General features: G+C 40.7%; 1 protein-coding gene across 21 annotated transcripts in view; it reads right to left on the bottom strand.

Moving 5' to 3' along the window:
• LOC120724413 (receptor-type tyrosine-protein phosphatase F) overlaps nucleotides 1-24714 on the bottom strand; it is a 156633-nt gene that overhangs the window by 71875 nt on the left and 60044 nt on the right. For all 21 annotated transcript variants that reach the window (XM_040016616.1, XM_040016655.1, XM_040016641.1 and 18 more), the window contains exons 3-4: nucleotides 16420-16565; nucleotides 15494-15635 (exon numbers count right to left, since the gene is read on the bottom strand). In XM_040016616.1, coding sequence (XP_039872550.1) covers nucleotides 15494-15635; nucleotides 16420-16565 — 288 coding nt within the window. The remainder of the gene's footprint in view (nucleotides 1-15493; nucleotides 15636-16419; nucleotides 16566-24714) is intronic.

The raw sequence follows: 24714 nt of genomic DNA, 5'->3' as shown, positions 1-24714 counted from the left end.
TGGACAAAAACTGATGACTGTCTTTCCTTTTAACTTCTGCAGGATCACAAGCTTAAGATCACAGAGAATTGATTATTTAAAAAAAAAAAAAAAAAAAAAAAAAAATCACTATCATTTATGCATAGTACATCTGCGTAAGAATAAATATCAAAAGACTTTAAAGCACAGTTAAGCTGATTAAATTTGTTCATTGTAAAATCCCCATAACTTTAGAAAATGCCTTGTAAAAGCTAATAACAGCTAGTTATTTCAACTTACTTTAAACATAATGCTCACTGTGAAAAGGTGAAATTTCTCCAGCGGCTCTAAAAGCATTCAGCCTACATTTTACATAAAGAGCTGGCTATGTCCTTGCCTTTTGGCAAAAAGGAATAATTGAAACTCCTTTCTATGCGCTCATCAAAGATCATATCGAGCTATTGGATAAGATTTGAGCCCTGTCTGTCTATTTCTATTATTGCAACTCCTGCAGCTGGCCTTGTCTGCCAACTTGTCATCCCGAGAAGACAAAGACATGCCTTTGTTCAGTCCTCTTTAATTTGGAGGAAAAAGAAAAGAGATGGGGAAATTTGGAGAGAAACCAATGAAACAGTGCAGTCGTTGCAGGTTGATGTTTGTAAAGATAGAGGGAATTTTTAATAAAAAGCCTCTCTTATGCCGAAGTGTTATTCCTAAAGAAAAGCTCGATTCTCTTGTCTAGTCTATGCAAGAAAATATGAGCAGGGCAAAAATCCTGTGATAATGTCATACAGGCGTTCAGTACTGCAGAAAAAAAAAAAAAAAAAAAAAAAAAAGAATGCTAAGATCATGAGCTCCACTTGTAAGGAGATTAATGTGTTCTACTTTTTTAATCTAACTACTGCATTGGTAATTTATTCAGTTTGCATGCAGACTTAACAATCTGCAATCACGCATGCTGGGTACAAACCTTTATTCTACCACTGATCTAATATTGTGCTGCATACTGAAGAGCTTTAAAACCGGTGGTATTTACTGGAACTTTTGTTTCACTTGCAAAGTGTTTCTGTGCTAGAGTTAACAACAAAAACCAGTAGAAACGCCCTGGATTTGCAATGAGTAAGGCCAGAGGCGGTGTCAGGCGGGCACAAGATGCAAATGTAGGTACGCGTGAACAGGTTCTTCCATGTTGTGATAATAAATAGGACCATTGTTCTCTCAACAGCAGTTTATCACGCACAGAGTCATACTGCAATGTGAGCAGCTTAGCGCATGAACATAGTCCGCAGTGGTTATCGCAGCGCAGTAAAAAACTGAATGGGCAGAAGGGGAACACTTAATGTGGTTTTGTGATCGTACTGCTCAATTAGAATAGCAGTGGGAGCTTTGATTATACACAAAAGGCAAGGAGAAACACTGGAAAAATAATTTATTAAGAGAAGAGGCACTGCTACTATGTTAATTAGTCAAATTAAGAAAACTGTAATCATAAACCCTTGTGTCGAGGAGGAATGCCTCTGCGACAACCATAGGCAGGTGAAGTAAGATTTAGACGAGAGATGAGGAGAAAAAAAAAAACTCAAAAGGGACTGAGGAAAGGAGGAGAAGAGGAGGGAGCAGGGGAGGGTTGCATGCCAACCTCCTGCCAGCTCCAATTACCAGTGCGAGTGGAGCGTGGCAGCTAGGGCGATGGGTCTAATCAGAGCCCTGCTGAAAGAGACCCATCCCTGTCCTCTTGCCCCACTGGGAGGCTGCTGGAGCTCAATCCCGCACTAACGTCAGCCAGCGTTTTTCCCACAACCAAAACATACTAATCTCAATGGGGGAAAACACTCCAGACACCCCACTTCCTTTGTAAGAGGGGAGCCCTGACATAGTGGCACAAGATACAAGACTTGAATGCCTGCCTCATTTCCATCTCTGTACGCCCTGGTATCTTCCTCCGTACAGCGCTAAGGACACGATGGTGGAGCTGCTATTAATATTTTGAAGATTACATAAGAGAGAGGCCCGTTTGGAAAGAATATACAGTTATGAAAAACGTGATCGGGGATTACGTCAGCGTGCAGTGTATGAATAGTTAATCAAGTTCAGCGTAATTGTTCGCCTTAAGAAAGTAAGGTTAAAAAGTGCGCCTTTCCAAAGGTGCTCGTTTCATAGATCTGAGCCCGTCTCGTCTCAGAAAAGAAATCTAAGGCTTTATGATCTCCACATGTGCCTGTTTGCCAAGTGATGGATGACAACAATTAAAGGTGATGTCTGCTTTGATAGTGTGAACCAAAAGACCACAGTGGCAGCCACACAGCCACTTGCCTCATGAAATATTACTGCTCTAAAATCTACCCTTTCTGAGCATACATCACTGCTCTGCCTTTACAGAGAACACAAAGGCCATTTTAGCTTTTTCATTTTCAGTGTTGAAATTTGTAGCTTTTAACACTTAAGTGACGGCTAAATGTCTGACAAAGGAATCTATTTTAATATATTATTTGTTTGACATGAGCACTAGAACCATTATCATCTCAATGTTTCCACTTCTTTTCTTAATTGTTCACCTTTCTGGCAGCCGAACCTGTGGGTGAAACTAAATATAGTGCGGAGACCGTTGTCGATGTCTCAACTAGTCTTGAGTCAATTTGGCACCGAGAGGCAGATGAGCAGTCGGCGGAAACAAAGCACATGGCCTCCAGCTGTTTTCAGCCAAGAACATCAACAGACACGAGACAGACATTTGCATCTGCCTCAGACATGGAAGTGTGAGAGAGGTGTCAGCGCCAGCAGAAGGTACAAACAGAAAGCCAAACAAGCACAAGTTCAGCCAAAAGAGCTTTGTGGGTAGCAGGATGCAGATAACGTTTTTAAGTCCACCGTGAAAACATAAAATTGCAAACGTAATGGCGGTCACACACTCTGCTGGAAAGTAGTAATGGGCAGAAATCTGGAGATGGCAGCATTTTAAGTTTACAGTAAAACACACTCCCACAGCTGTTGCTTATTAACATCGCCTGCTGTTTAGTAGACTTTGACCTTGTATGTGATAGGAATGGGAGTGTGAAATATGGTGACAAACAGGCAGTGACTAATTTGTAGCTACTCTTGTTCTTTTGACTTGCAAAATGACACAATGTCAGGGTACAGGTTTTTCTCACATGTTGTGCCACGAAGGGCATGTGAGCAGGCCTTTCCTGCTCTTCAGAGGAATACTAGCTGGCAGAGCTCCCACTATAGAGGTCTCCTCGGTAGGGATGGTACGGCACACCCCAACATCAAAGGAGGCCATTGATGTAATACTGTTGTAATGACATGAAAATGGTGAAAATCTCAATGGAACAGAATGGAAAAAAAACAAAACAAAGAAAACAGGATGCAAAGTACAACCAAACAATTTTTTTTTTTTTACAGATTGATGATGTGACTAGTGTCGCTGTGGTTAATTACATGACAACTAGACTGACAGATAAGTCAGTTTACTAGATTTGCTACTATAGTCGTACTCTGAGGGGTGGGAAATCCATACAAAGTGCACTGAAATATCCATTGAAATCCACATGTTGTCAAGCCAGTAGCTCTCTTACACCAGGTGTTATGGCAGTTGCTATGGAGATAGCAGCGCATCAAACAAACAGTCCCTTAGGACACGTGAGCTGCATGATAGACACACCTGCATTCAACGGACCATCACAAAAATACAGCCATAACAAAAACACCACATGCATGGTTGCTAATGCACGCTAATGCACTACATGCTAGTAGTAGTACATCACTGCGCAGTTATTCTCTTGTTTATCCAACTGTACTCGAAGTAAAGAGACTGTAATGCATGCCATGACCTTTGAAATAATACACTTTTTTGTCTGGCTGAGCAGAACATTTGGCCTTACTTCCTCGCCTACAGGCAGATAATCAATAACAGTCATCTAATTCCCCCCAAACTCCTTCCACTTCTTCCCTCCCTCCCTCTCTTCTTATCATCTCTCTCTCCACTTCCCTATTTATCTCTGCTTCTCCCTCTTTCTCCCATCTGATATCATACTTCCACTGTCGTCAGTATGATCTACGGCCCTGCCAGATGCCCCGTGCCTGTTATTTATGCTGCGGCGCACCAGTTAGTACATCACCCTGGCCTCTGACCCATTACTGCAACCCAAGGGTGGTCTTCTGATTTCAAATGGTTATGCTGACCGAGTCACCTTCTGGGACAAGCACTGCTGCACAGAATCACATCCTCCATTAACTGTGCTATACGAGTAGCACAGCTGTAGGCTTTCATTTTGATATTACAGCTCCTCTTGCCTTGTGGTCCTACTAACAGGAGTTTGATTGAAGACCCTTGAGATTATGGTATTACAGACTACACGGTTTGTGGTTTACTACTTATTTTAATGTAACTGCCTCTAAGATGGAAAAACCTGAGGGCTCGTGGTAAATGTCTGCAGTAATGCGATGCGGCTAATAAGACAGGCTATTCCTCCAGGTGTCACGGGAAAGAAAAACAAGGACAGGATCAAAAATCAGGAAGCGTGACGGTTAATGAAATCGCTGTACAAAAAGAAGCGGTGCAGCGGTTCGCAAATAAATGAATTAATTGATCCTCTCCACTCCTCAAATTAATCATCGGCAGAGCTTTATTGTGGCATGTTTAGTGTAATTATCGCAGATAGGAATGGCTTTTATGAGTTCTGAGAAAGGCAGTGGATGTAGTGGAATGTGGCAGGTTCTGTTAATTAAATCCTCACTGACTGGGCTCCTGTGACAGACTTTACTTATTCTCTCACTCAGAGATAATGAATAATACACAGAGTCTGGGAGTCAATGTCGACAGCTTCAACATTGATTATGTAGAGGTTTGCAGAAGTGCTCAAAAATGAGGTGCCACTATAGTTCACCTGGTTGAGCAGGCGACCCATATGCCGTAAGCCTCGGTTCGAGTCCGATACCATCTGTGCGTCATTCTCCTCCACCCTCTCCTTGCTTTCCGGTCAGTTCTCTACATCATCCCGTCTCATAAACGTTAAAAGGGCAAAAATGTATTTTTTAAAGCGCTTAAAAACATCACACTGCGGCACAACCCGTTAACCGTTAACCACAGCAGATGAAAAACTGCAGTAATTTTAATCGTCAGCAGCAGAGAAGAACCAAGACAAACATGACCTTCCGCTGCAAACGCTTTGACAGCTGGTAACAGTTCTGCAGATGCCCAGTTTTCCTGAAGATAGCAGCGTTTTAAAGCCAATTAGATTCACACATTTTCATGGCTAGACCATTCCTTGTAGCTGGTTTAAACACCAGCCTCGACACCATCAGGAAATACCAAGTCAACAATAAGGTAAAAACATAAGTTTACCTCAGGAATCATTAAATAACATGTTAAGCTTATTACTTGCCGTGAATGCCCTAACACTGAGTGCTACACTGAGTGCTACAGCAGGCACACCTATAACTGCGCACGCATGTTCAGTGATCCGTTTCTTGCAAAACAGGTTAAAAATATAGACAGAGATGTAATGGATGCAAAACCAATGGAGCCTTTGACAGCAGCAAGCAGACCAATAAACTACAACCTTGAAAAACACAGCTTGGAAGCATAGAGGGAAAATGGGACTATGCCAAAATGGGACTATTCCTCTTAAACATGGGGAAAACGTGGAGCTTAAAGCCAGCCTATAAGGCTGATAGTGAGTCAAGCCCTTCGCCTCTGCCTTGTGTGGCCCAGTGGATAAGCCAAGAGGGCTCGGTGTGTAAATGTGTGAGGAAAAGGGGTCAGGGTGAAAGGACTCCCATTAGCCAGCTCATTGAGTCTAGGTATTAGACCCCCTGACAAGCAGTCAGCCCATCCATCCATAGCCAGTCAGGGCCTGGGGAGATGTTGACTCATTGGCTTACAGAGCTACACGGTGGGCTTGGCTCTTGGTACAAGCAGTGGTAGAGACTCAGGGTGGCGTTAGTAAGTAAAAGGAAAGAAAAACATCAGGTTAGTCTTTAAACATTTTTTTGTAACTTTTTTGTTGGACTGTATTGTTTCATTGTTATTTTGACAGAGAATACAGAAACACACATTAGCACAAAATGCAGTTCTTGCAAAAGAAATAAAAAAGTTACATCATATTTTCTTTAAACTATGTTTCTTTAAAATTATTTTTAAGGTACACTGTACTAAATAAATAAGAAGGCAAAACATTTAGACCCACCGCTGAAAATGGATGTACTTCAACGCAACACTCCCAACAATTGTGGGCTAAAATAGACCATAAAAGTAAATCAATTTTCAAGGTTTTTATATTAGATTGTTACTTGCTTTCCATTCTAGAAGGATTTTCCTTTTTTCCCCCTGGTGTCTGTTTGTTGTCTAATCATTGGTTTGGCATGACTCACAGACAGACAAAGACAGAGACAAGCAGCTTTCACTGTCACCACCATCAAAGCGTTTGGATGACACCATTTATACTAAACCAATCAACAAAATATACAATTATGAAGTAGGAATTGTTATATGAAATATTTGTTTGAAATCGAAGAAATCAAAAGCAATTCTGCTCCAAGGTCGACACAATGTCAATAAACCACATGTAATCATTTGGGCCTATATCTAATTTACAATTTATAGAGCTACGCTTTCTCCCTGACAAGGAGAGGATATTAAATACAGCAGAGATCATGATTAACTTTATAAGAAAACCAACACAGAATGCCAACAAGCCTGGCTGAGATTTTGAACTTTTGCCAAGCATAAAACACTTTTTTTTTTACTAAAGCACAAAGATCAGCATAAAGCAATGAGTAAATTGATTTGATGCAAAATTACGTTATAGGTGTTTGCAGGGCTCAGAGCTCTTGGGTATAAGTACTTATTAACTTGAATTTGACCCTTCAAATATCAATTTGATACAGGGGCACATTTGTGAGTGACAGTTTTCATCAACCTGTGTTTATATTCAGAGAGACTCCCTACATTTCTAGATAAATGTTAGTCTCACATTTTTGATGTGTGACTTTTTCTCCCTACATTTTTTTTTTTTTTTTAAACTGGTTTAGCTTGAGATATGACACTACAATAAAAACTAAAAAATGCTTATACTTACATTCTAGTAATCCAGTAAAGGAAGCAGGCTGAATGTATGCATCGAGGTGGGGAATTACCCAATTCACTAAGGCTGTGGTCCCACAAACAAATTTTCAGTAAAGTCTGTAATTGAATGATAAAGGCCAGCTGCAGCTGTTTGTGGCAGATATTTAATAACAGATGACAATTCACAGATATCCCTGTCTGTTCTTGACAATACCCAGACGTAAACGGATGTTCATGTCTTGTCACATCTCCAATATCTTCTGAAATCCAGGGGAAAATGTCCAGATGAGAAGTGCAATCCGTCCTGACAATCATGAAAGGCCATAACTTCATGTTTAATACAGTGACAGATTACAGCTGTGGCCTCATGGCAGCAGCCAGATGCAACAAAGTTTCAATGTACAAGCTATGACACAAGAAAACAGAGCACTATGGAACCCAGTGTGGCAGCAGTGGAACAAATACTGGGAAATTGATGATATTTTATGACTTTTGTTTCCAGTCTGGTGTATATACACATATCATACTATGAGATGGTCCTGTTTTTGTTTTTGCTTAAAGTCGGTCATTCCGACTTTAAGCCAAGAGAAACAGCGCTTTGATGCCTGCATTTGTTTAGTCGATTTCTTTTTCCTGCTTTCTTGAGCTTAGAAGTTGAGCAAATGTGTTCTTTGGGAGAAACTGCAAAGCTCACATGTACTGAAACACGCTTTGAAATGAGATAAATTCATCCATCATTAGCCTTTTCTTAACATCTTTCACAATGTCAAAGTTTTTTAGCTGCGCGCTTGAAGTTGTGAAGTGAATTAGAGAAATGTAAATTCGCTCTACAGTCATTAGGCCAGTCTGCAGCTGTGTTTTGGGGGTTTAATACAAATTGATATGCTTTCTATGCTGAAGAAAGTGGTGGGAAGCAGACAAACGCTGTAATGAAGCAGGTAACTTTTAAAGACCAGGTGAAATTCACTTAACTGCACAACAAAAACCCCCACACAAAAATGGTGCAAAAACAACATCGTTTTGGTAGTAATAAATGCCTGACATGTCTGGTTCTCCATGCTATCCTCTGCCACCTTTCTCTCTCTCTATCCCCTAAGGGCATAGACAAGATCAGTAATGATGGTGCAGACATACCAGACACTGCAGATACAGCTTGCCAAAAGCACAGAGCAATTGATGGACAAGTACAGATGATTAAAGGCTGCCTCAAAGCAAAAATGACTCCATCCAGATGTCTTGCATGTAACATAAAATATTGAGTCCAGCATCAAATAAATTTCATGGAATAGAGCGATTAATCAATGTCGATTTAATTGGTACATCCAATGTATATACAACAAGACTGAAGATAATGACTTTTTTGGGGTGGGATTTTTAGAAATCTGCAATGATTGATCACACAAACAGATGCTTAATTCTTAAAGTTTTTGACTTGCACACCTATAAATTCATGCCAGTTCATCATCTGTATACTTGCACACAGGACAGACAAAGCTGGCTAAGGGAAATGGGAATGTGGTAGTAGATGTGTCGGTTTTCTTAATTTTCTTCCTAAACAACAAGCAGCATAAACAAGTTTTAACTCTAAAAATCGACTTGTCCTACTTATAATCTCCAAGTCCTTGGAAGCAAGGGTGCAAGGATGCAGATTGGGTGGCCAGGAGAGTGACTCCACCCCGCCATATTGTGCAAGTCCTTGGGAGAAGCATGCATAGACAGATGCAGTTTGTTTCTGTCAGACTGGATATGATCTATGATGCTGGGCCTCCAGCCAGCAGATGGTAGGAGAAATTAAATCTGTGACACAGACTGTCACAGTGGACCACAAGAATACATCGGACGCATGTGTGTGTGTTGAGTGTGTGTGCATGTATGCATGGGTAGGTGACAATGGGAGACACCTGTAGATCAGTGTGAGTGGGAGCATGTCCCTGGACGGTTTTGTGTGCATGCAGGTCTGTGCTACTGTCTTTTTTTCGTCCTATGGTATGCAATATTAAATATGAACTGACTACTGATCCTGTTGAACAAGGCAGGTAGATAACACTTTAAATGGTAGGAGAAACCCACCAGTAATGAAAAAAAAAAGAGAATCGCAGAGAGTGGAGAAGTAATGTGGGAAATAGCAGTTACACAAAACTGCTTTATTTTGGTCATTGTGGGTGATCTGAATAGCGAAGGAAAGGAAAGTATTAAGTTGTTGGAGGAGCAGGGTTTGGTATTAAAATCATTCCGATATAGCTTCTGTATGTATTTATCTTGCCCGGGAAGAGGCGCAATGAGATTTCTATGCTGTTTATCCAGTCAGGTTTGTTGTCCGCACTTGCCTGGCTCCTGAGATATTTATTACTGGCATTGTGTCGCAGTCATTTTCTGCCTCTGCACAAGAGACTATAATGCATGGCAAGCAAATAAAGCTCTTTCTAACCAGTGAGTCCGTAATTTGTTTACTGCCACCAAACACAGAAGCACTAAATGCAGTCAACGCAGTAAACCTGGGACACTGTACTGAATTATACTTTCTAAACTCGGTGTGCAAAAAACAGATGAGTTTTCAACTCTGCTGTATAATTATGGTCTCCTTTCTCCATCTTAAGATTAGAGAGGCATAAAATTGACTCAAAGGGCAAAACTCTATTAATATTACACAGAACTACATGACTCCAAAGTTTGATGTTTGGCATGTTTTCATCAAGGAAGGAACTACTTTTTTCTTTATCAACTACAGAAACTCCAAGTCCTTGCATATTACTCGCTTGACCTTTCCAAAAATTACATTTTTTCTCGATATTGCATGTTCAGAAATGAGTTACCAGGGAACTTCAAAAAACTTGTGGTTTGAAAGGGACCCTTTCTAATTCACACTCTGACAGTGGAAGATTCTGGTAATGACAGGGCTTTTGATATGGTACCATTTAATAATGTTCCTCCTTTCCTTTAAGACCTGTCTGCTCTCTCCCAAAGGACAGGAAAATGTTCTCCAGCACAGCACCGAAAAAAAAAGCAACAGGATCTATCTTCAGTTTCAGCTCATGCAGTCATGGGAAGAACTACAGATATCAGTTTGGCATTTTAGTTTGTTTTAGGGTTTTTATGCTGGAGAGGTTTTGCTTAAACTACCTAATGCCAGGGAAACTCATTGTTAGTGAGTCAAAGCAGAAAGGCATTATTCTCAACTTACTTTGGTTTGATACAGTTTTTGATTAATACAAATAACTACAAACAGTTTTCTTCATGCTTAAAAATGAATTACTGTGTTAATACAGAGAAACTGTCTGCACTTCTATATGCCATAAAAGGAAACAAAAGGCAGCATTAGGATCTATGGACTCTTATTTCACTGTGATAACTGATCTCTAATTAAATGTTACTGTAAAATCTTTGAGCTAAGAATCTTTAGACTGAAAATGAGACCACTGCTGTAGGCCTTTCCCAGAACTTGGCAATTTTGCACTTCCCTGGTAGCTATTGGAAACCAATTAAAGTAAAGCACTTTTAAGGCTTTTGCTCAAGGCGATTTGATCAAAATTTGGTGTTGATTTTGGACAAACCTTGTCGACATACAGTTGCGAAGACTCCATCAACTGGACCACAGAGACAAATTTGTTTTTATCAATTTTGTCATGACGTGATTCTGACACCGCCTTAGTCCTTTCTTGATCTGAGTCATTGCATTTTAGATTTCATCTAATGTTAGCGGTGATAAATATGAATTATTGCCTTGACATGGAGAAGTGGCATTTAAGACTGATGTTGTCAGCCTAGATGTCTTTTCCGGACGGCAGTAGTTTATTTCATACATCACAGAGACAAGCACCATTTACCTGGACATTTACTGAGGCAGTTCAATTCAAGGGAGGGGGGGAGGTGGCGCTCAAGGTCAGACCATTGGCATCGTTACCCATGTAATGAGTCATTGTTCTTCTTGGTCATCTACTACCTCACTACAACTTCAATTTGCCACCACACTGTCCACGGCAGTGACGCAGAGCAGGCAGCGAGACATAAGTGGGTAGGCACAGAAAAACCATTATGAATGCAAAACAGATGAAGGAAATATAAATAAATAAGAGTTTGAGAGAAAAGAGGAATGAAAGGCTGAAACAGTATTTCTCAATCACAGCTCTGCTAGCAATGTCTGCATCATCATTTAGCCACATAGGTCAGAGCTGCAGACAGGCAACCAATTCACACACCCACACACACACACCCACACACACACACACCCACACACACACACACACACACCCACACACCCACACACACACACACACACACACACACACACACACCCACCAACACACACACACACACACACACACACGACATTTTAGATGTAAGGCAATTGTTCAAAACACTGCAGTTAAAAAAAAGAAGACTTGTAGTAAAGGATCCTCACAAGCTGACTTATGAAAGTCTGGCAGTTTTGTACTTATTATTACGCACCCGTGTGTGTGTTTGTCTCTTGCACACACAAAATGAAGAATGGCTAAGCTGACTTTGGGCCCGTATGTAAGTCTCAGTGGTGTGACCCCTCGAGCAGGGGCGTGAGAACTGCGACGAACAAAGAGCTGGGCTGTTACAGCGTGACAGAATTACAGAGTGACTCGAGACTCATGACTGCAAAAGTGCTAAAGCCCGACTTGGCTAGCGTGAAAACGTGCCTTTGCAACTCCCCGCAGGTGAGTATCCGATTACATAACATCTGTACGTAGGTCTCCAACAACAAGCCAGACATAAAGTGAAATAACTCTCATGAAGTCTTGATTTTTTTATACAAAGTCGAGTAACTCAACCACAGAGTCACAATAAGTGACTGCCAGTGAGGTCAAGCCAAAATAAAGTGTAAGGCAATGACTTATCAGGCCATTTTTAAAGAGCCCGAGTCCTTCTGTTACCAGTGCTCCACGTCTTGACCAAGTTTCTTTGCATTTTGCTTGATAGTTTCTGTTAAATCTTGCCCACAAACAGCAAGACTAACAGAAGGTACTGCTCACCTACTTCCACAGTCACATTAAGTTTTTCTACTCAAAAAAACAAATAAAAATACAAGCAATAAAAAAAATCCTTCAAGGAACTTGTTGAAGTATCATGTGGTGCCACAGGACACTGTTACTACTGACACAAAATAAACACGAACCCCAAAAAACACCCTAAAAATCACAGCAAGTGATCCAGACAATAATGAACTGCTGAACCTAGGTGCATTCGCAGCATGGTGTTCCTCTGCCAACACAGAAAGCAGGTGTAAAGCTGCTCTGGCATGACTGTCATAATCCATATTTTGCACGACTGGCATAACAAAATAAAGAGCCAGTATATGAAATAATCGTAATTAATGCTCGACCTTCCTTTGCTCTGCTAAAACCTATAATCCAGATCGACTTATAGCTATAATGACTTCACCGTTCTCGCTGCGTCTCTGAATGGGGGTGCTCACAGCACTACGGCAGCTTCGTGGGGATGCAAAGTCACATGCACTTGAATTCATGTGGAGAGTGTGAGCTTCCTCGTAGTGGAAAAAAGCAAAAACAGGACTGTTTTGCTTATGAAGACATTCTTTCGACCGTGGTTTCTTTTTCCAGTGAGGACAGACAAACCCGACATGTTTGCAACAGCACATTTACCGAGTAGCTCTGCTGGTTTTGTGCCTTGCTCAACGACACCACAAAGATTTCTGGCTACAGACGCCTTCACTGTTACTTTCCCCAGACTTTATGATTTGTTCTCGATGTGAAAAGGCTATGTATATTCTGATGTGACACCCACGTTTCAAACCTTCAGGCTACTCCTGGCCCATTAAAAGCGAGGGTCATTAGTCTCCATCTGTTTGGTGCTGCCCCAGTGTTTTCTTGTGCTGCTGATATGAACTTGATATATCACTAGGCTACAAACAATAGTCTAAAAATAGAGTGGAGCTGACGTCATTGCTCTGTAAGGGAATGCGTGTTTGTTCTGAGTGTGTGTTTGACAGTGAATATCTGTGCATGTGTGTTTGTATGAACAGTCAGCTCATCGTAAGGCTTCAGGCGGAGTCGAGTTCTTTATTTAAACACGATGCGTGGTTCTGGTCTTTGACAGGTTTTGTGAGAAAGCGTAGAGAACAACTTTTACGAGATGGCTTGTTCACAAATCAATCATGCTAAACATCAGTGGTGACTAGATGGCATCCAATAAATTGTTTAACTAATAAATATAATAATTCTAACAAATGTTACTCTTTTGTTTTTTTTTATTGAGAATGGACAGAAAAGTTCAAAAACAATATTACATCACTGTTATTTACACTTGAACAGCTGTTCTCGTACATTTGGTTGCTCAGCTCCAACACAAACAAACCAACTTGTGATAGTCCTGCTGGAGTACACGTTCCAAAATAAAAAAGGTATTTGTGTCTGCGCTGACAAAGACTTCTTTACTTTGGCTGTCTGCCATCTCACCTTGGACAGGTAAGTAGATGGGGCTTGCATCAGTCTGTACACCGACAGGACCTGTTGTTATGAGCCTGTATTGTTTTGCTTTGTGCAACTAAAACAATGAGCCAAAACTGGTCCAACCATGCAGAGAGGTGACAACTCAGGTATTGCTATTTCACTGATATGATCACTATAGCACTGCCAAACACTTTCCCTCAGTTTAATATAACAATATATATTAATGCATGTACACATAAGTATAAATTGTCAATTTCAAAAACTGAGGAGTGTATAAAATACATGTTTCATTTCATTGTGAAAAATAGCAGTAATTAGAAAAATACTTGGCAACTGACTGGATCTGAATTACAAAAGAACCTAAAGTGGTGAAGAGGAAAAAGAATATGCAGTTTGAGTCTATAAAAGCTACCAAGCAGTCAGTCTAGTATGAAGTTAGCATGTCATTAGACAATGCTTGCCATCCTTGTAACAAAAAATAGCAGTTGAGAGGAATTTAAAAAAACAACAACTTGGCAGGTGATCAGACGAAATATCTATATTTTCACAACTGAAACACCTCAGCTGTGACTGTTGGCCATTACATTTTTATAGGACAGTGTGTGGTTTGGCTTCACGTTCACAGCTTGAAGCCTGGCACAATATATTCCCTCTTGATTATGATATTGCCAGTCTCACGAGTATCAAGTTCCCTCACAAGGTAACACGGTCATAGTTTAAGGTCTGGCCACTACTCCATGGTGAAAATGTGTGCAGTAAATATGTATCAGTACAGCCTAATAGATAAAAGCATCAAATGGTATGAACCACAGATGAAAGAAAGAAGACAGATAGAAGATGCTTTCATGTAAAGTAAGTCTGCTGGTATAAACAGCTGCTCACTGTCGAGTAAGATCATTTTCCGTATTTCACTGAGTGAGGGACTCCAAACTTGCCCCGTACACAAAGACTATGATTAAGCTAATCTCATTCATATGAGTTTTATGTCATATTGCCCGCATAAACCTATTTGTTTATGAAACAGCATTCTTCGTGATATAGTGCAAAAGAGGGGTAAAAAGAAAACCTTTCTTTGTACTGAAGAAAAGCCCCTACGGGAAGATTATGCAAGCCCAGCCGATGATATCACCAAATCAGCGTGGACAGAGAAAAAAAAGGAAGGGTGGGTGTAAGGAAGATGGGATTCAAACTGGGGATGGAAAGGCTGATTTTGAATGAGAGGGGATCTGCTTTAATGCCGGTGTAATGGCTATAGACGGCCTTAATCCTCCCTCTGGCTAGCTCTGGAGCTTTTTTCGTTTCCTTTAAAGTTTGTAATGAAATCTACTCCTGTGGTGACTAGCTGCCACATGACAAAATTACAATCAATTAAAGAAGAAATTCGCACCTCTAGGCCCATATACTTTGCACATACACATACATTAACTCTATAGGCAAAAAAAGGAAAAGAGGTCCATGAAGGTCAAACTAGCCTGCAGGCACTGAGGGTGCTTGTACATGTAGAAACCACTCAAACATCCAAACATTATTTATATGCCTATAAAGAATTTTTTCTTGAAGTTATGTGGACCGGCAGAGAATTATTGATTTATAAACGTTTATATAAGTCATACATGTTAGCATCAGGCAGTATTTACAGCTGCTTTTTTAGAGGATTGTGGCTTTGTTTTTAAAAAGTACTCAAATCCAAGTGACCAGCTGAAAGATCTCGTGTTATACCCAAAAACTGTATAAAATTGTCAAAATATATAAAAACATAAGCTAAAGATTGCAGCTCACACATTTGCTGAGCCGCTAGCTTATTTTAAAAAAATGTTTAACCTTGCAAATTAAGATACTGCTGTTCCTCCTTGGCAAGGGCAATACCAGGAATTCCACCAATTTCATATGTATGAATTATTAAAGCAAACACTCCTATTTCCTTATATATTGACATAAAGGATTTGAAAACCACAAGCAGCAGGAAAAAAAGGACCACAGTGAAAGCAAGTGTGGAGAGAGAAACCAAGTGGAAAAAGCAGGAGACTTATCTTACCTTCAAGCACTGTAAGCTTGGCACTGGTGTTGATCTCGCCGGCGCTGTTAGTGGCCGTGCACTCGTAAATGGCTTCGTCTCTGTGCGTGCGCAGAGGTTGGATCCGCAGTACGGAGCCCGAACCGTCGTCAAATTCAATCACCTGAAAAAACCCCACAGGAAAGTAAAGATGCAGGAACTCCATTTTTAGTGGCCTTGATATTACACTACCTTTATTATGCGATGTAAACAACATACATTCCTACATGCAGATTACTTGATTTTTTTTTCTAATGTGGGAGGTGAAGCATTTTTTATTTGTCATTGGTGCTCTTTTACTAGTTTCTATGTATCCCTTCAATCCCCTCTTAATCAAAAGGAAAAATCAGCTGAGGCCACGTCTAAAAACACTGACACAGAACAGAAGAAGTACAAACCAATAGCTCCTCAGGTACCACAGTTATGTAATGTCACAGAGGTAGGAGTGGCCAGAAACGGCGAGAACCCCCAGCTAAAGTATCCCCTCATCTTCAAAGGGGAGCACAAGTGGGAGGGGAAATACATCACATACGTTACAGTGGTGCGTGCCCAGAGATGATGTAGCCGGGGGACACGGGGGAAAGGATGAGCGTGTGAAAAAACAAACAGAGATGAAACAGACTACATAAATCAAGATGGAGGGAGATTAAAGAGAAAGGAAGATTGTCTAGGTTCCCTTGGAGAACTGAAGAGTCGGTGTGATGCTCAATAACAGGGGCAAGCCATTGTGCGTCCTGTGTGAATGTGTCATTTGTGTGAATGCTGCTAGTCCGCACGCACGTGTGGATGCGTCTGGTCTCAATGAGAGGTTATAAAAGCAGTCTAACGTGCTGCGTTTGCTCCTGCCTGCATTATGTTTGTACATGCAAAGGTGCTCAGAGATGTGAAAGTCACGCATGAGTGCCCACCTCGAAGCGCTGGGAGCTGACTTTCTTGCCTTTCTTCATCCAGGTGATTCTTGGTTTCGGCTCCCCTGTGGCTTGGCACACAAACGATGCAACTCCGCCCGAGATGCCCGTCTGATCCTCAGGGGATTTGACGAAACTTGGCAAGCCTGAGGAAGACGAGGTGAAAGGGATAGAGTAAGGGAAATAAGTTATTGACAGGGAAAGAGGCTGAGACTAGAGGGAGAACTTATCTATCGGTGTCACTTTTCTCCACACAAAGGCAACCCTGAGAAAACCCACACAGGCATTGTTGCTGTGCACACCTGCAGCTCAGTCATGAGAGACACGTCTAGTCTTTGTGTGCTTGTCACTGTATCATGTTCTTACCTTTAACCTGACACATGGTTTAAAACACGACAAAGTTTCTCACTAGAAAAAAAATACACTTCTGTTAATTGGGCTGTTTAGCTATCAAATAGTTGGCATATCCCAAAATTGGAGAGTGCCAGCTATGATTTGATACTGTACTGCCGGGGAGAACACCTCCAACTGTGATTTCTCCCGTTTGCCTTTAGGGTTCTACAGGGCAACACACTCAGCACCATTGTACATACGACAATGGAGTGTTTCAACAGCCTGTCAAGGCTGACGTGATGCTACAATGTGCATATCTTAGCTCTACGTAACAACTGCAATGCTTTATGCTTTATCTACAGCCTCAGATGTGCATAATCTTGTCTTCGGCACCATGACACAATGTCCCTATTGCAGCTCTGTCAGCTCGTGTTTCATCTCCAGAGTCATTAAAAAGGGAGGTAGGGAACACCTAGACCACAGATGAGCAGACTGCCCCATGGAGACATGCACAAGGGGGTAAATCATTATGGCGTGTACACACAGGAGACGCCAGCTTCCCATCTCTGAGTACACGCTGGGGAGAAATCCAGCAATGGCTTCCACCACTGTTTCTTGTTATAGCATAACATTTGTATTTTTTTTGGAAAAGAAGCATGTGGGGAGGTTCACTATCTGGTTAGCACAACGCTGTAATTTTTTCAGAAAAAGAAGCTCCACCTGCTACATCATCACACTCTGCACTCACTTGGCTAAAGAGAGAGAGACAGAGGTGGTGTTGGCTGTCCTTGCTTGAGGACATATCCACAGAGGTGCTCCCTTCAATGCAATGCAGCAGTTTTACAATAAAAGGACACGGCAAGCCTGCAGGCAGTTGCGTGTGCATGCATACATACCATATGTTACACATATTTAAATTCAACTGGTTGGAGGAAGAAAGGCACTACCACGGTGTGAAACACCACAGAATAATTGATCGACATGCAGACGTCAATATTTTCTAGTGACCTTTGTGAAAATATGCAAATTCTATTGATTTGAGGTTATTTCTGCTAAAATATCTTTTTTTTTTCAAACCATTGCAGAGGATTCAAAATGAAATCTTTTGACATTAAATTTAAAAATTTCATGAAATTTAATATTAATTTCAAGTCTTGACATGATATCATGACTTTCTTAGTTTAAAATGAAATGAACAGCAAGCACATATTTATTCTTTCAAAGCTGAGACAACGTTGCCAGTACTTAGGATAAAAAATATAATATAACATAACGGCAGTGTAGGTCAAATAAAAGCTAAAAAACTCATAAGAGTGTGTTACGAAAGGTAAACGTGTTTGTCTCTTGTGATGATGTCATGTTGTTTAAATGCCATGTAACGGCACATAACGGTCATATAACGGTCTAAAAAAATGTAACACCTTAAAAAAAACCAAAACAAATCAAATGTACTACAGCACAGTAAAGTGTTAATGGGAAGTCAACCTGATGTTGATCTTGTCCCCAAACTCACCTGACATTTGAATTCGATTTTTGATTTTTTTTTTTTTGTCCTGGTTATTTTCAGGAACAAGTTTTAGAAAAAAGATTCAGCAACTGCGAAAGCACAATAATCTATAGCATCAGATTGTGGCTGTGACACACATGCATGTGGCGGCAAGACACCTGAGTTAACAAGTCCACCCTGATAAGCATTAAGAGTGTATGCCTGAGCATGCCTGAGCCTGCGCTTGGGTGGTGCATTGGAATGCTCAAACCCTGATTATCAGCCATCAGTCTTAGAAGAGTTGCTGCCAACATCTGTCTGTTGCAGCAGCATTCAGACTGATGTCAGGGTTTTCACTTTGTTGCACGGATGAAGGATCAGACAGTATTAAAATAGTTCAGCGCACATGATTCAAATTAAAGGACATAAGCTTGTGTATTGCCACACTCATTTAAGTTAGAAACTGCTGGATCTTAGAAATCTTTAGGATTTTAAGGATAAACAGAAAAACAGTGGAAACTGGACTCATGGAGCTTTTCCCGTATTAATCCTCTTAAACAAGCTTCCCCTGAATTTCGATAGTTGACCTGTGACTCACGGGCTAAACTGTGGCAAATTCAGAGCTCTCCATCGTTAATCCAGATCTCACCGAGCATCAATCACAAAATCACAAGTCACTGCGGTGACCCCGAACCACAGACTTATACATGGGGTTAATGGTGGTCCTACCACACTCCACTGAAAGGACAGAGGCATTTACTTTTGAACTGCGAGAGTTGGTGTTCCTCTGTCAGCACAGCCACCACTGAAGGGTGATATCAAACTGTTGGGTTTGTCAGTTCTTTTCTTAGACAGACAAAATCCAGACTCAACCTTTTTTCTTTGCCTGTGTCCCATTTTCCTGGCTGTCAGACAGTTGTCACACGAAAACAATGACGAGGTGGAAAACACATAAGCCTACCTATGCAAATCTTTCTCTCAGCCACTGACTACGAGTTTTGGGCTGCACTCTCTTTATACTTTGATACAACACATTCAAAACTCATATCTTGACAAGGCTTTAACGCATGCGCTCTTCTCTCTGGCAATGTGTGGAAAGTGCTGCCATAACTGTCAGGCATAGTGCTTTGCTGCAAGCTGCCAGAATCGTAGGGTTGGGGTTACTGGCTCACGAGTATTGCTTATTTACCAGAATTTGGCCATAATACAACAATGCTTTAATTAGTATCACTAAACTGGGTTATCAAAATCAAAATTACTCAAATGACTGTTTTAATTACCAAATAAATAAACCAGAAAGATCCTACATGCAAAACAGTGCTGCTGTACACAAACAGCAGCCTGGTTGGTGGAACTGAAAAAATTTTTACTAGAGCAAAAAGCCTTTCATGTTAGAACTAATGAATGGAATAAATGAATTAATCAAAGCTCAAAACAATACATGAGAGTGAAAAACACTCGGTTTTGGACTAATAGGTGTTTCTGGTGTACCCCCACAAATACAGAAAGGCATTAACCTCATTATCAAACAAATTGAAGGGTTATTAGGGAAACAAATGCTAGGCCTTTTTGTTCAAAAACGTCATATAAAGTGCCAGCTTAATCAAGTAACAATATTTAGCATTTGTGATTAGTGTGGTGATTGAGCGTATTGAGTGTAAGGTGGATTTTTCTGCACTACTAATGTGAAATTTAAATATGACCTCGGGCGCGGGGTATTGACAAATCTCTATAGATCCTGCTTTTAGAAAACACCAAAGGAGCCTAAAGGCTATGTATGGAGGGGGGATTAAAAAGCTTCTCTCATTTAACCCAAAGCCTGCAGCAGCATTTGTGAGGTCTGAGGTCATTAGACAGATAAAAGGTATTGGGGTTTCTGAACTGCAGGAGGGCAAGAGATCTGGGTTTGTCCTGGCTCAGAAATAATCTCAGTGACATGTCAGTTTGTATGATCAGTATGCACAGTAAAAGCAATGAGCTGTGCTTTGTGTCTCATGCTTGAGCTTATAAAACTGAAAAACTGTTACAACCTTCATTCATTTACTAGTGATATTTTCTTTTGTTGACTCTGGCTAACACCTTTTGTATGCATCATACTTTCCTAAGCAGCCATTCAGTTTGCCTTTTTCCTAGTCGGGGGCCTCAGAGCAATGCTGGTAATAAAAGCAGAGACAGCGGGGAGAGTTGCGTAAATGGCACTTGTGTGGCTAACAATTAGTCTATTCCCAAGCTTGCCAGAGTGCCCAATGAGAGCTACTCAGTAGTGTAGAGTATCAGGGATCGATACGCACATGGCACAGTGAAAACCATTAATTCTTATTAATAATGGATTAGCAAGTTATCATTTTCATGAGGCAACACTTAGTGTAAATTTGTCTGATGGCATCAGCACTGGTTGTTTTAATGGAACACTTCCATTAAGGCCTTTTCAGCCCATTAGCAGCCAACTTGTTTGCAATTAATGCCATATAAAGCTGCCTCCCCTGCAAGTTATTTACCCCGATAAAGTCAACTGCACTTCAGGCTGTTTGTTTAAACCAATAAACATCATGTGTGCTATCTGCACTATGGTTTTTACAGCTGAATGCCAAGCATTGTGTTGTACATAGCACATTTTACAGTTATCGGGGAAGAGCCATAGGAGTGGAAGTATGACGAAGCTTTACTATCGGGGCTTTTAAAAGCCTTAAACATCGATATAAGGAGACAGAAGTGCAACTGTCTCTGTGCAAACAGTGCAGCAGTTCAACAGCTATTTAATTTCATGCAGTGTAAATTACGGCTGCAGCTCATATTTTTCATCAATTAATCTGCATTATTTCTTCTTTTTTATCATTAGAAAATGCCAAAATGCCTATTCTAGTCCCACAACCAAATGCTGCAGTTAATATGGTGAACAGTGCAAAACCCAAACACATAGTTTTAACTACTATGATATTTCATGCAAAACACAGAAAAGCATGAAATCTTCAAATTTAAGGAGCAGAAACCAATAAAAGCTTTGACCTTTTTTCCTACCAAACAAAGAAACAAACATAATATATTATATGGACTGGTTCTTCCTATGTTCTACTTTACATGATTTATACAACATGCCTCACCCACGTATCTAACAGTCGCAGTCTGAAGAAATAAATCAGAGATCAACTTGTGGTTCATGCAGACTGGAGCGGCCAAGGATCGAACCACCAACCATCTGATTAGCAGATCATTTGCTACTAACTACAGCCACCGCCGTAATCTCAAAACAGTAACCAATTTATTTTTGCCTGTAAGTTCACTGTCTAGTATTGTCACCTTACTTTGTTTCAGACCCAAGAAACGCTTTTGTGGATGGTGCACTATCATCTCCAGCTCATTAATAGTCAGTTCACGCTGCAGTCCCTTATGATAACACAGACAGCAAAGGAACTTACTTTCTTAGAATGGTAGCATAGTGGCTGAAGATTGATGGAGCTTTATATGTGTTATCAGAACGTAAGTGAAATCTCGAGAGTAATGTGATTCATCACGACCGAGATACTGTACTTAAGACAAAATGTCAAAACCTATAGCAGAGACAAGAGAAAAGAAAAACATCAAACTTTCAGTGCCCCCCCTGGAACACGAAGACAGGCTTTCTATCAGGCCTTCCAGCTTTCCCTGAATTATTCAAGGCAGTGGAGAAGAAAAAGAACTCTAAGTGCAATTATCCTTCATTCCTTTCTTCCCAGTGTGAGCAACATTAATGTAATAGCTTTCATCTTCTCGGGCCGATTAGGAACGAGGGAGGTATCTCTCAACCCTGTGCATCTCTTCTTGACTGTCAGTCAAATTATGACATTTGAAGAAAAAAAAAACAACCATGTGCTGTGGTGACTTCTGCTTCGAGTGGGCATTTATAGGAACTGTTTAAAAAATATGGAAGGATAAATGTTTCATTGTGTACTTTTTGATGGTGAGAATGTGGGTGTTCCTGATATCACACGATTGGGAGTCTGAGGTGTTTTATTACCTGTGGCATTTAAACTGGCGCCTAACCTAGATCTAGTCAAAGATGATTCACTACCTGCAACTTCTTTCAACCCACATGAGTCCTTAAGGTAAAGATTTCACAGAGATTAGATAAAGGCAGAAACTCCACTATGATTTCTTTGTTGCGCTCTCTGAAGATAAAACTATTTTTGTTGCAGATGCCGTTTTCCCTTTTTTTTGAATTAGCATTATGAAATGAGGGCAAACCATAATATGTATTTTACAGTTTCCCTTCCTCAGAGCTAACACTCATAATTGCTTGCTGGTGGGAGACTCATTACATTATTTTCTGAATATAACTGGCACAAAGTCTATCACATAATGTGAATGATGTAAATGTGAAATTCAAAAAAAAAAAAAGGTCCCCATCTTCAGCGAGTATGTTTTCCATCTCGGTGCCACTATCCCCACCTACTAGAAAAAACATGCTACGGTAAGGTGTCAAACTCCAAAGCTCATCTGCATAACCCTGGGGCAACATCAACTCACATGTTTGTTTAGTTCGCTTGCTGAAATGTTCTCATTTGCACTGTCACTTAAGTGTCTTTCCCCTCTTTTTGAAACCAAGAAGGATAACTCACTGTTGCATTTGAAGGCATGTGTGGGTGGTAACCTGGGGATACTCAGTAAAACAAAATATGAAGCTGGAGAAGGACATTCTGAAACCACTGTGAATATATAATAAAGCATATTGAAATCCAAAGTTTCTACCAGCACAAAGTGCAACTCATTGACTGTTGGGGGGCTTTGTTAATGCTGCTAGTTAAAGTCTATCCTTGGCTCGGACCCTGACATTAATAGAATAGCGTGCAGAAGATGTTAAGTGTGTTAAGCGATCCCGGGAGACTGTGTGTTTGGGGCTCAGCTGCTGAGATGGCTCCTAGCTTCTTCAGAGATTCCATTTTGGGGTTAGCTCATCATCCATCACCGCACACCCCCTTGCGACCCAACTAACCTCATTAATTTGCCTCCCCTAGATTAGCCTTCCCTCTGAGACCACAAGAGCCCCAACCATTGTTTCCGTCTTCACACCCACATGGCCTGGAGGTCTTAAGTAATTCAACTCTCCACTAATCAAAATTGAGGGGGAAATTAAATTATGTTACAGGAGGAACATAAAACACAACAACATGTGGTTTTAAACGGGCGTGCATGTTCTCTGGTGCCCCCCTTATGATTTATAGTCTTAGGTGATCATTTGCAAACAAAATATATCCCACTTGACATATATCCAGGCCATTAGGGTTGAGATAAATGCCTGTAAACGCAGGACACTCTGAAAGCAAACAATACGTAGGTGTGCGCCTCTAAGTTGTCTAATTGTGTCTAATTTAGAGCCAGCTACCATGAATTTCAATTTAACACGTAAAAGGCCTGTAAGAGCTACTGTGGTACATTAAGGGAACTAATGTTTCTTTTGGCAATAAGAATATGATGATGATCAGAGAACTGCAATGTCTTTTTCTCATGTGCCCTTCTCTGGAAGGACACTAGACACTAGGAAACGCCTGTCGTCCTGTGGCAATTCTGAAACCAGGACACAGCATAAGGTTTGGGTGACTGCCTGTGGCTCTGCTGTTGAGCTCCCTAATTAAACTATTAATCTCACATCATTAACCTCTGATGCCCCTTTCCTCCCTCTATTCTGACATTGCTGCGCTGGCTTATGAAAACAACTTCCGATAATTCTCTCCAACCTCTAAGATTTGTTCCTCGGGCACTTTATCTTATACATGTTGTCCTCTTACCCTATATGATGCTTTTCGCCGCTGCTTCCTCAGAGTACATTTTGTATTGTTTGCCTCCTCTCTCATTGTGCCTGCCTGTATGATGTGTGTGGACCCCAGCTGTGCGCTAACTGCATTACTCTCCAAGTGGCTCTCCAAGGTGGATATGGTTACTTTTAATTAAAAAAGAATCAATTTCTATCCCTGTCAGTTTCTGAACTGGGTGACCATATGGACACTTAAAAACACAATCCAATTTTTGCCCCCCCCCCAGCCCCCCATCTGGTCACCCATCTCCAAACCACTTTGGCATCAGTCCATTGTAGCAAATTTAGAAATCACTCTGTGAAGAGTGTTTCATAGGTTTCCTGAGCACATTACATGGATTTAAAGGCTGTTTTAAAGAATAATAAAAAATTCTGTGCCTTGTTAAAGGGAAAGCCTTTGTTTAAAGCCAAAAAGAACAAAAAACTACTGTTTAAATATATAGCATAGATTGCACATGGGATACCTGTTATTTATGGTCGAGCCATTGTTCAGTAACAATGAAACAATAGTTAAAAGCACTGGTAATCTGCAATTACTCTATTTGCAGTGCAAGGATCATAAATAAGAATCTCGAAGATGCATTGTGGGACAGAGAAAAGTTATTTTAAACTTGTTAATTATGATACAGCTGAAGTAGAGTGACAAGAAAAGGCCCGGACACAAAAGAAGACTCAGCAGTCTTGCCGC

This window comes from Simochromis diagramma, unplaced genomic scaffold (genome assembly GCF_900408965.1).
Source record: "Simochromis diagramma unplaced genomic scaffold, fSimDia1.1 OVJJ01000205.1, whole genome shotgun sequence".
Lineage (NCBI taxonomy): Eukaryota > Metazoa > Chordata > Actinopteri > Cichliformes > Cichlidae > Simochromis > Simochromis diagramma.
Note: the sequence above shows the minus strand (reverse complement) of the source record. Positions and strands in the feature narration are given on the sequence as shown.